Below are 12,196 nucleotides of genomic sequence, written 5' to 3' on the forward strand. Positions count from 1 at the left end.
CGATACCACTATGGAATTCTTTTGAATTCTTCACTTTCTTGATAATTTGATCTTTTGGCATCTTCAACTTTTTTTTTTTTTTTTTTTTTTTTTTTTTGATTTCTTGGAATTTTGATCTTTTGATCTTCATAATTTAACTTTGATGTTCCAAAAATTCTTCAACTTTTCTTGTAATTCTCTCTCTTTTTTTTTTTAACATGTAACTCACTTTTTTTTCACTCAAAACCTACATGCTTAAGCAGGGGCGCTCAATTTCAACCTTTATTGGCTAACGATAATAATTTTTCTGGATACATTTCAGGTTTAGGCTGCTAAACATATTGCATCCTTCAAACTAAGCGAGGTCGTGTTTTTGTCTCATGATTTCACTAGAATAAGGAAGCCACAAATGCACTAGAACATGTGTTGGCTCAAGTAAACATTTGGGTTCTCATTGGATCATCCCATACAATATTAGCAAAATTTTAAATTATCACTAGATTTTCTAAATTAAACTATTATTTCAAGTTTATAAATTTTTTTAAATTTCCCTAATCTAGTAATTTTTAATTTTCTTTTCCGACCCCCTACCCCACACTTATTTAATACAATGCCCTCATTGTATGCATAAAACTAATTAAGCTTATAAAAATAATAAAAACGAAGAAAAAGGAACAGACTCCCCTGGGGTAGTAGTGACGAGATCGAATGGGGCTGCTAAAAGCTGCTCTGAAAATGGCTGGAAGACTGGAAACTAGAACTACTGCTTCTGAATGTGCGGGAAAATACAAAAGAACATTGACTTCTGAAATGTGGTGCAAACGATTGCAAGCTAAAGCAATATATAGTGACCATGACGTGGGAAAGTGTCAACCACGTCGTGTCGTCGAGTGAGGAAAAATCCATATCGTGAATAATAGCATGGCCACGACGTGGTAAGTGGTGGTCACGTCGTGGTATGTAGAATAGTAGCCTCCTCTCGTGATGAAAAACTCCCCCACGACATAGGAAAGTGTCAACCATATCATGGCAGCCGGGATGATACTTCTCCATTGCGTCAAAATAAAACTCCATGGTGTGGGAACAGCTCATCCATGCCATGAGAATCAATGTATAGTTAGAAACGCCAGTCTTCGAAATAATAATCCCTCCAAATATCGACGCGCACCCCACACTTATTGAAAGTCATGGCTCTCAAGTGTCAACTTCAAACTCTCACACGGTTTTTTCTCTCGTGACAAATCAACATTCGACCTTAATTATTGAAATTTCTGAAAGCATCTGAAGGGTAAAAGTTTTGCAAAGATCTGAAACATCAAGAGCATCAACATGGAAAACAAAATTTAAACAAACTAAAAATAAAAATAAAACTCACTAAAATAACTAAAAAAACAAAATAACTAAAAAGGATATCGCAATCACTCGTCATCGTCAAAATCAAGTTACAATTGTTGATTAAATCCCTTGCATGCAAGAGGTGGTTTGTGAAAACAAAAACTTTCGGGACCTGTCAGACTATTTCCTTTGTTTTCTTTGCACCATTAACTAAAAGTAGAACAAGAAGTGACCAAACTAGTCAAGAACAGCAAGAGCTCGGTCTTCCACTTAACCACCACGACACGCCTTGCTATACTACGCCTCGTGGATTGAGTTGGACAAATCACCCAAAGTAGTAGACTAAACAAGTCAAGAATTCCCTAATCGCTTGCAATCTCGAAACCCATGCAAAAAGTAAAACCAAACAATGTGTATGATCACGAATTCCTGCACATAGCAACAAAAACCTTCCCGACAAGTGAAATGATATCAACGAAAATAAAACTAAAAAAAATAAAACTAAAATAAAAACAAATAACGAATAATCAAATAAACTAAATTAATTGAAAACCGTTCCCCGGCAACGGCGCCAAAAAGTTGATGTGCACAAAAGTACCCACTAATTTTAATATTTATAACCTAACAAACTTAGACTATCTATGCACTTATAGGCAGTGTACCTAGTCAGATTACAGTATAGCTTAGGTAAGTCGGGTGTCAATCACAGGAAACGGTGGATTAATTTAATATATTTGGTTATAGGTTATATGTCACACGAAAAGAATAAAGAAATAAATATCAAACTAACAATTAATTAACAACTCTTGATAAACTAACAGGAAAGCACATCTCTTCAGGTACTTTGGTTTAGATAAATTACACCTTAAAAACATAGACAATTGCATACACAAATTCATTTATTCATGTTCACCGATTCCTAAAATGATTAGATTCGCATTAACTATAACTAATCCTTTAGCAAACAAGTCAATTTAAACAGTGATCAATTGATTAAACTAACATGCTTCCTAGTGTTCAGTTCGTATCGAGCAAGACTTGTAAATATAGTTAATCAATTTAGACATTTAATTAACCTCTTGTTGATGGTCATCAAACAAGGCTCACACATTAACTTACTTATTCTCAAATTAATCCTAGTTTCACATTCGTTATTTCTAGTCTTATAATCTCGATGGTCATCAAAAATCATAAGAGACAAGCAAATCAAGCAGATGTTCATGCAACTTAATTCACTTAACAATTAACAGAAAATAATCATCATTAACACATAAGGATCTTTAAACAAGCTTGGCAAGATAAATTAAACACAAATAAACTATTTAATATAGCAATTAGTCTAATAATCAAAGCTTAATTCAATCATAAACACAAAGTAAAAGGTTTTTACACCCAAATCAGAAACTAAATACAGAATAGTAACACAATGGAATGCTAATATGGTCACGTTAACAACCCATATGATTACCGACATGTATCCGCTTTCCAATCCTTCCGATCTCCGCTCCCGTTAGCTTAACGGCCTTCTGGCCGCCTCCTAGATCCTCAAAACGGCAACTATGAAGTTTTCTTGTTGCACAAGTCGAAGTGGAATATCATAGATTATGAAACTGGTGGAATGATATGGGGTATTTATAGTTGATGGAGATGGAATTATATGGAATATTAGAGTTGGATTGGAATAAGGAAACTAATGTGGCTTAGGGATTAAGCAAATAAAGATAAGGAAAGTGGTGCTTGGGGAATAAGTAACTTGGAGGGAATTTCCGCCCAGCTTTTATGCTTCATCTTCAAGGCCGATTTTGGATAAGATAAGTGTCGAATAAGCCAAAAGTCCCTCTCACATAAGTCGTAGGAAATTTCTTCTAGTTTTCAGAACAATTTGAATCTCGTCAATTGGACTTGTGAGTCATCAGATATACCCAAAACACTGAAGAGGGGTCAATCTGCCAGCAATATCCTTTTTGCATCTTTTCAGCTACATTCTCTTCCTTTTGCATTCCAACTCCCATTTTTAACTGTAATTAAATATTTCAAAGCATATTAAGTATATTTTAGTTCTAAATAATAATAATAAAGGCTAAAATATTAAGATATGTTTCACATAAATATATATAAAAACACACATATCACTGACATTGGAATCTCCGATCGGATGAGAGAATGGATTGCCAATCCATACACTGTGCCTTCTCTCACCGCTAACACTGATGAAGGAGGTGCTGATGGTAATCATATGGATCATGCTGATCAAGAGGTGGAACATCATGATGGCGATCATTTCTCCCCTCAACTATCTCATCACATCATCTCGGACTCTGGCAAAGCCTCCTCTGCACCACAGGATTCTATGCCTCAGGGGGAGCATCCATCTCAGGGGGAGCATCCCTCACAGGGGGAGCATCAGTCTCAGGGGGAGCATCCGTCACCAGCAGCTCACCATTTCTCTCCAAGGATGCCTCCTAGCTCTCCAGTTGCCCCAAGTACCTCAATGGTTCAAATTCCCGCTTCAGCATTTTCTGAACTGCTGTCACTGACTCGGGACATGAGTCAGCGTCTGCTTCGCATTGAGGCTGATGTTCAACAAATCAAGGAGGTTCTCCTACTTACTACTCCCGCTAATCCCGACTTTGATGATGTTCAAAAAGGGGGAGATACTGATGATGATGCTGATGCTGATGCTGATGGTGAACCAAATGCTCATGCTGATGGTGAACCAAATGAGAAAGACAGAGAACCTGATGCTGACAACACTATCATTTAGCATGAATCTCCCAACCCCGTTCGTGAATCTAATTCTACGGGGCATAATAGTCCAGCAGCTACTGAAAAATTGTTTGAAGACAGTGAGCATGATGAAGAGCATGATGAACCTGATGACGAATGTCAAATTCTTGACATGAACTTCATTGATCCTCTGATTCCAGTTCAGCAAGAAAGCTCAGATGACCTTGAAGAATCTCATCCAATTCTAGCTGATGATATTGTTGATCCCATCATTCCGGTCCAAGGAGAGGATTCAGACGTTGCAAGTGAAGAATCTCATCCGCTGTCTCGAAAGCGGAAGGCAGTAGATACTGACATGGATCATTCTCAAACTGATAATTCTTCGTCTGTGAAGAAACCCAAGTCCATTGTCAGTATTTCAAACCTTGCCACTGAATGGAACATGTCCCCTGACCAAGTCAAGCAAATTCTTGATGAAGCCAATCGAGCTCAGCGTCTAAAGAACATTGCTCAAGCTGATGAATCCCGTATTCAGCACAAAGTTCAGGCCAAGGGATCGTTTGAAGCTCAGATGCAGAAGTTCCTGGAATTTCAGTCCAAGGCTCAGTCTTCTCAACCTCCTACTGGCTCTAGTAAGCCTAAGGCTGATAGTGTTCTTGACCGGATTGATCGAAAGAGATTTGAAGATGTTTTCAATCGGCGAATGTGTGGTGACAAGATCATCAAGGTCAAAGCTTCCAAACCTCGAAACGAGAAAATCCTTTCATTGCTGATTACTCGTCAAGGTCCTCAGCATTCATATACTGAGGTTGTCAAAAGAGATGAGCTGATCAGATATGGGTTTTCGGAATGGATGGAACTGCTCGATCTAGCATCCAAGCAAACCTCAGCTCACTCTTCCGAACTGACTTGTTCTCTTCATCTACTGATCAAGAAGGTTCAGCGTTTGGATCTTGTTCCTAAAGAACGACCTCAGCATCAAGGCCAAAGGTCGTCAGTTCTTAGATCTCGAAGGACCAAGTTTCATGTTGATGGTGAAGATGTATTGGTTCTAGACTTCGGTGCTGATGTGATTAATAATTCTCTTCCTCTCGGTGTTGGTCCGGTTCAGCATCAATTCATCTCAGCTCCTGAACACGGGATGTTCTACCTTGATAAAAACAGGAGGACGTGCTTTCAGCGCACTACTGAGATTCCAAAAGCTCCAACCACTCACCTTGTTGGCTTAAGGCAAATGTGCATGAGTCATCAAGATCTATCCGGAGAATTTCACATTCTTATCGCCATGGAGCTGCTGAACAGAAGACAGGAGTTGCTGGACAGTCCTTACTGGCCAGTTAAAATTGAAGCTGAAGCTGAGTATGAAAAATTCCTTTCCAGGGGTGTCTTAATTTAGTTTGTTTTGAACATCATCATATTGGGGGAGATTGAAAGGTCAAGCCTTGAAATATGATAATGTTTAAAACAGACTCAGCGTCAGCACGTATCTCAGCATCAACGCCAACACGTCAGCAGCTTAGTTTGTAATAGTTTAGTTTATTCAGTGCTTTGTAACAAATCTTGTATTTATCCTGTTTCCTTAGTTATCTTGATTTATTAGCTAGCGTATCCCTGAATTGTAGGGATCGTCTAGAATAGCAGTATATATTATTTTGTATAGGTTTGTGAATGGTTACGCTTTTCACAAACCCTAATCGTCGCTTTGTGCACACGATAATCTCTTTGTGAGATTATCTTTCTTAGTGAAAGTTTTTCTTCGTGAATTTCTCTTGTTCTTATTCATAGTCATTGTTTGATATTTCGATTGATCTAAAGGCCTCTTCAGAGGTGTACCAGTCAGGCCAAGGCTGGAGAATGTTCCAGATAGGCTGAAGGCCTGGTGAGGTGTACCAGTCGTGCTGAAGGTTTGGTGAGCGTACTAGATAGATTGTAGGCCAGTGGGGCGTTCTAGTCAGGTTGAAGGCTCCGTATGTATGCTGTCTGTATTATGCTTATGTTATGTGTTGGTAATTTGGGGGATCTTACTAAGCATTGGCTTATCGTTTTGGTTTATGTTTCAGGTACTTCTGATGACCGCGGGAAGGCTAAGGCTTAACCGTACACATCCTCATGTTTTAACTTATGATTTTGGGAGACTCTGCTTTGAACATGTTTTGAAAACTGTGTTTTGTAAACAATTTATGAAATTGGTTGGCTTTAAAAACTTAAAGTCCACACTTGTTTAAGTTCATTCAAGATTCAAAAAAGACTATCATTTAGGGGCGAAGCCCCTAAACGAACGGGGGCATGGGGGCAGCGCCCTTGGGAGCGGGGTCTAGGGGGGAAAACCCTGGTGGGGTCCAAGGGGAAGAACCTGGTTTTTTATTTCATTTTGACCCTTATTAATAATCCGTTTTTAGTGAGAGTTCATGACTATTATAAATTGTCTTTTGACAGTTTGAGTAGTTTTTGGATAAAGAAAACTACTTTTACAATTTTCAGACAAATGATGTATTTAGCATTTTGGTCATAATTTTCTTGGTACAACTATAATCACGAAAATCATAACTTCATATTCTCTGTTCTTGAAAAACTATTCTGAGTGTTATCCGATTAAAGATTGGAAGTACCACCAAAATACTTTAATCTGAAAGTGAACATACGATTCTCAGAATTTCCAAGCATATTATTACCCCGAATTTCTAACATTACTACATGTTATCTTAATGAGACAATGATAACATATGAACACATTTAACAAGTTAAATGGTCAAATTTATACAAAAAAAAGTTATCTAAATGTGAACAATTTTTCTTTTTGAATTTCTTAAGACTTTTTATAATTCATTACAACATATTTAAAATATTTTTTTCTTGTAGGTTTTTCTAATACAATGTTTTAAACTTTTTGAATTTCTTAAGACTTTATATAATTCATTACAACATATTTAATATATATATATATATATATATATATATATATATATATATATATATATATATATATATATATATATATTAATTTCCATTTATAATTTCATATAAGTTTTATATTACTACTTTTAAATCAAGTATTTTCTAAATGTCTTAAACTTTTCTTTCAAGTTTTAATTTTTTTTTACATTTTTATACAACTTTTTTATAACTTTCATACAACTCTTTCTAAACTTCTTTTTTAAAACATCTCATAGATTTTGTACAACAACTTAATACTTTTTTATAACATTTTAAAATACTTTTCTTAAATACAAATTTAGAATATTCTATAACAAAAATAAAAATGTATAAACTTCTAATTAAAAAGTATATAAAAAGTTGTGATAATCTTAAAACATTTACATTATAACTTAATTTTTTTTATTTTCTACGTAATAATTTTTAAAATTTTTTTTTAAAAGATCCTACACATATTTTGTTACATATTTAATTTATTTAATTTTACTGTTAGATTCTATTTACTTTAGAAATATTGCATATGTTTAAAAAAGAAAAAAAAATATAAGATGCTATATAAAATATTTTACAATAATAATAATATATTTATTAATTAAAAATAAATGCTTAGAAATTATCAATGATTAATTAATATTTATGATAATATGTTTTTTTTGTTAAAAATAAGTTAGTAGAAAATTGATTTGTCAAATCAAAATACTATAACTGTGATAAATAATTAATCATTATGGATGCATTTAAATAATACTTAAAAAATAATACAAAAAAAATATGTAAATTAAAATCTCTATTAAAAATAGAGAAAATTAAGTGTTCAGATGTTACTATTGTCACCTAAGATAGCCAATAAAACTATTATATTTGAATGCATATGACAAATTAAATAGTCAAATAAAAAAAGTTTATCTAAACGTGAACAAAACATTACAAAAGTATAAATATGATTTCGTGGTAAGCCATTCTACCAAAAATAAACAATAATAAGGATTATTATGAGAACTTAATGTTTATAAAGCATTCTAGTTCCTATCTTATGAGATGAAGACAATTATTATGAAAACTTAGGGGTGTTTGGTTTAGATTTTCACAGCCAAAAAACATTTTTGTAAAAGAAAAAAAGTAAAAGATGTTTGGTAAATTAGTTTTAAAAAGCTATTTTTAGAGTTTTTATACAAGGAAAATCAACTTTTTGGAAAAATTAGAAAATTCTGATTTTTTGTAACTTTTCCAAAAAGGACTTTTGAACTTTAAAAAGCTAAGCCAAAATAGCCCCTTAATATTTATAAAGCATTTGTTTCTTATCTTATGAGATGAAGACAACTATTCCTATTCTTTTATCAATGTAAAACAAAGTATTACATATTTTATTAACTTTATTTTTAATCCATCATATTCTTTTTTATATTGTGATTGTTACTTGTAGTACTAGTACACCGTAGGTAAGGGGGAATGCATGTGATGAAGTAGGTCCACAACAATTTTTTATTCACCATTTGTCGATTGTCTCTTCATATCCTCACAGAATTCCCTCTAAAGAAACTTGCGTCAAACATTCTTTCACACATTTCTATCTTCATAATCAAATTCTTTAGGTAAAACCGTATTTTTCCCATTTCAGAATGCCCTCAACATAGTTTCTAGAGAGATAAAGAGTTGATGATGGGTTTTCTTCGACTTTTCACCTTTGCATTCATCGTCTCAGTGGCTTCTTTCACCATTAATGCCGATGAATCCCTCAAGCTAAACGATGAAGTTTTGGGACTTATAGTCTTCAAATCATCTGTTACTGACCCATCATCACATCTATCCTCGTGGAACCAAGATGATGAAACCCCATGTTCTTGGATGTTTGTTACATGCAACCCGGTCACTAGCAGGGTCACCGGACTCTCTCTCGACGGATTAAGTCTTTCCGGGAAGATTGGTAGAGGTCTCGAGAAGTTGCAGAACCTCAAGGTACTCTCACTTGCTAACAACAACTTCACAGGATACCTTAACCATGAACTATCACTCCTTCCCAACCTCGAACAGCTTAATCTGAGTCGAAATGGCTTTTCCGATCGAATCCCCGGCTCTTTAATGAGCTCAGGCAGCATTAAGTTTCTTGATTTATCAGAAAACTCATTATCTGGACCAGTTCCTGAAGAGTTCTTCATCAACTGTTTATCACTCAGATCACTTTCCTTATCGGGAAATAACCTTGAAGGTCCCATTCCTACCTCACTTTCCAAATGTACAACACTAAATCATCTTGACCTTTCCAACAATCGTTTTTCGGGTAATTTAGACTTCAAACCAGGTATGTGGTCGTTGATCCGAATCCGAACGTTGGATCTTTCTCACAATTCGTTTTCAGGATCCATCCCTAATGGTGTATACGCTTTGCATGACCTAAAAGAGCTTTCCTTACAAGGAAATCACTTCACAGGAGCTTTACCTTCTGATATTGGTTTATGTCCACACTTGAAGAAGCTAGATTTAAGCAATAATCTCTTCACGGAATCTGTTCCAGAATCTTTCCATCGTCTTTCTTCTCTTAATTATCTGAATCTAGCCAACAACATGTTATCTGGTGATTTCCCTCAATGGATTGGAAGCATGGGGAGCTTGGAATACTTGGATTTTTCCGGCAATGGTTTGACCGGAATCCTGCCGGAATCAATGGGTGATCACTTAAGTTCATTGAGTTATATAAGCGTTTCTGGTAATAGTTTAAGTGGGAGCATTCCATCGTCATTGGTTTCCTCCAGTAAACTATCGGTTATTCGTTTAAGAGGGAATAAGTTAAATGGTAGCATCCCCGATGCTTTATTTGAACTGGGGTTGGACCAAATTGACTTTTCCAGGAACGAACTTACTGGTTCGATCCCTCAAGGTTCAAGAAAGCTTTTTGAAAATCTTGAATCTCTAGATCTATCTGGAAACAGACTCACCGGCGATATTCCAGCTGAAATAGGACTTAACTCAAAGTTAAGATACTTGAACTTGTCATGGAATAATTTTGAGACGAAAATACCCCCAGAGTTAGGGTACTTCCAAAATCTAACTGTGTTAGATCTCCGATATGGCTCCTTTCAGGGGTCAATCCCTGGCGACATTTGTGACTCAGGCAGTCTTGGAATTCTTCAGCTAGATGGAAACTCTTTCACTGGTTCAATACCTGATGAGATTGGAAACTGTACATCCCTTTACTTGCTGTAAGTCTTTTTCACATATGTAAGATTTTCTTCGCATCTACAGGGGCAATTTTGTAATTTCACATATGGTTTTTATTATGCAGGAGTATGTCTCACAACAGCTTGACTGGTTCAATTCCAGGATCAATGTCACAACTGAAAAAGCTCAAGATTTTGAAGCTGGAATACAACCAACTGAGTGGTGAGATACCACAGGAGCTAGGTGAGCTCGAAAACCTTTTGGCAGTAAATATATCTTACAACAGGCTTCAAGGAAGGCTTCCTACTGGGGGTATATTTCAAAGCTTAGAGGAAAGTTCTCTCGAGGGTAATCTAGGTATATGCTCACCATTGTTGAAAGGACCATGTAAAATGAATGTGCCAAAGCCTCTGGTTCTTAACCCATTTGCGTATGGGAATCAAATGGGAAGACATAGAGGAGAAGAAAGTGACGAATCTTCAAAAAGTTCCGGAAACCATCGCTTTCTAAGCGTTTCAGCCATCATTGCGATATTAGCAGCTGTGGTGATCTCCATTGGAGTTCTAATCATAAGCTTACTCAATATCTCAGCTAGACGACGTCTTGCTTTTGTTGATAATGCACTCGAGAGCTGTTCAAGCTCTTCCCGCTCAGGAGCAAGTTTGTCAATGGGGAAGCTTGTTTGGTTTGATTCAAAAGCAGGTCCTGATTGGGGTGTGAATCCAGAATCTTTTTTGATGAAGGCGGCTGAGATCGGTGGAGGCGTATTCGGAACTGTCTATAAATATATAGAAGATGGTAGCAATAATCTTGCAATCAAAAATCTTGTGGTGTCAAACATGATTCAGTATCCTGAAGATTTCGATAGAGAGGTTAGGGTTTTAGCCAAAGTGAGACACCCGAATCTTGTTTCTCTAAAAGGGTACTACTGGACTCCAAAATTGCAGCTTTTAGTGACTGATTACATCCCAAATGGTAGCTTACAAACCAGACTCCATGAAAGACCACCTTCAAGTCCACCTCTTTCATGGCAGAGCCGATTCAAGATCCTGCTAGGATCAGCAAAAGGACTCGCTCACTTACACCATTCTTTTTCTCCACCCATCGTGCACTACAACATCAAGCCCAGCAACATTCTCCTTGATGACAATTTGAATGCGAAGATTTCAGACTTCGGATTGACCAGGCTTCTATCGAAGCTAGACAAGCATGTGATGAACAACCGGTTTCAAAGCGCGTTAGGGTACGTGGCTCCAGAACTTGCTTGCCAAAGCTTACGGGTGAATGAGAAATGCGATGTTTATGGGTACGGGGTTTTGATTCTGGAACTTATGACAGGGAGAAGGCCGATTGAGTATGGGGAAGACAATGTGTTGATACTTAATGAACAAGTGAAAGTTATGCTGGAAGAAGGGAATGTATTGGATTGTGTTGATGAGAGCATGGGAGAGTATCCAGAAGAAGAAGTGTTGCCGGTGCTTAAACTGGCATTAGTATGCACTTCTCAGATACCTTCGAGCAGGCCATCAATGGCGGAAGTTGTTCAGATATTACAAGTCATCAAGACACCAATTCCTCAAAGGATGGAACCATTCTAGGACTGTAATTTGTTTTGTTTTTTTTTTTTTTTTTTAACGTTGGTAACATGTTATTCGTTTTGTGATTTTTGATATTTCTGGCTGTTGTATGGATGATTACAAACCTTTCAATTCATCCATTTATCTAAAATTTCGCATCCTTTGGGATAAGGTTAAAAAAGACCAACTGGCCAATATATGTCATGTCACATCTTAGAACCATAATATAAAAAGGACACAACTTTTTTAGTAAATATTTTAAGTAGTGATATTTTTAGTTATTGTTACCTTTTGCTGTAAGTTTGGATTGGGAATTGAAATATTTTAACAAAAAACTGGTTTCTAATTAAATTTGCTCACAAAACTTTGTTTGTAGAATCAACTTTACTTTACTAAAGATTAATTATAATTCTTATAGCTCCAAGCCGCAAGAAATAGGAAGAAAATGATATGGTGATGCCAACTAAATGCATAAGATACAAATAACA

General features: G+C 36.0%; 1 protein-coding gene across 1 annotated transcript; it reads left to right on the top strand.

Moving 5' to 3' along the window:
* Positions 1-8,483: 8,483 nt before the first annotated feature.
* On the top strand, positions 8,484-11,962 carry LOC111887980 (probably inactive leucine-rich repeat receptor-like protein kinase At3g28040). The gene is made up of 2 exons (XM_023884111.3): positions 8,484-10,172; positions 10,256-11,962. Exons 1-2 carry the CDS (start codon positions 8,632-8,634, stop codon positions 11,727-11,729), a joined length of 3,015 nt encoding a protein of 1,004 aa, XP_023739879.1. The 5' UTR covers positions 8,484-8,631; the 3' UTR covers positions 11,730-11,962.
* Positions 11,963-12,196: the final 234 nt, after the last annotated feature.

The sequence above is a fragment of the Lactuca sativa genome, chromosome 2, assembly GCF_002870075.4.
Source record: "Lactuca sativa cultivar Salinas chromosome 2, Lsat_Salinas_v11, whole genome shotgun sequence".
In the NCBI taxonomy this organism is placed as follows: domain Eukaryota; kingdom Viridiplantae; phylum Streptophyta; class Magnoliopsida; order Asterales; family Asteraceae; genus Lactuca; species Lactuca sativa.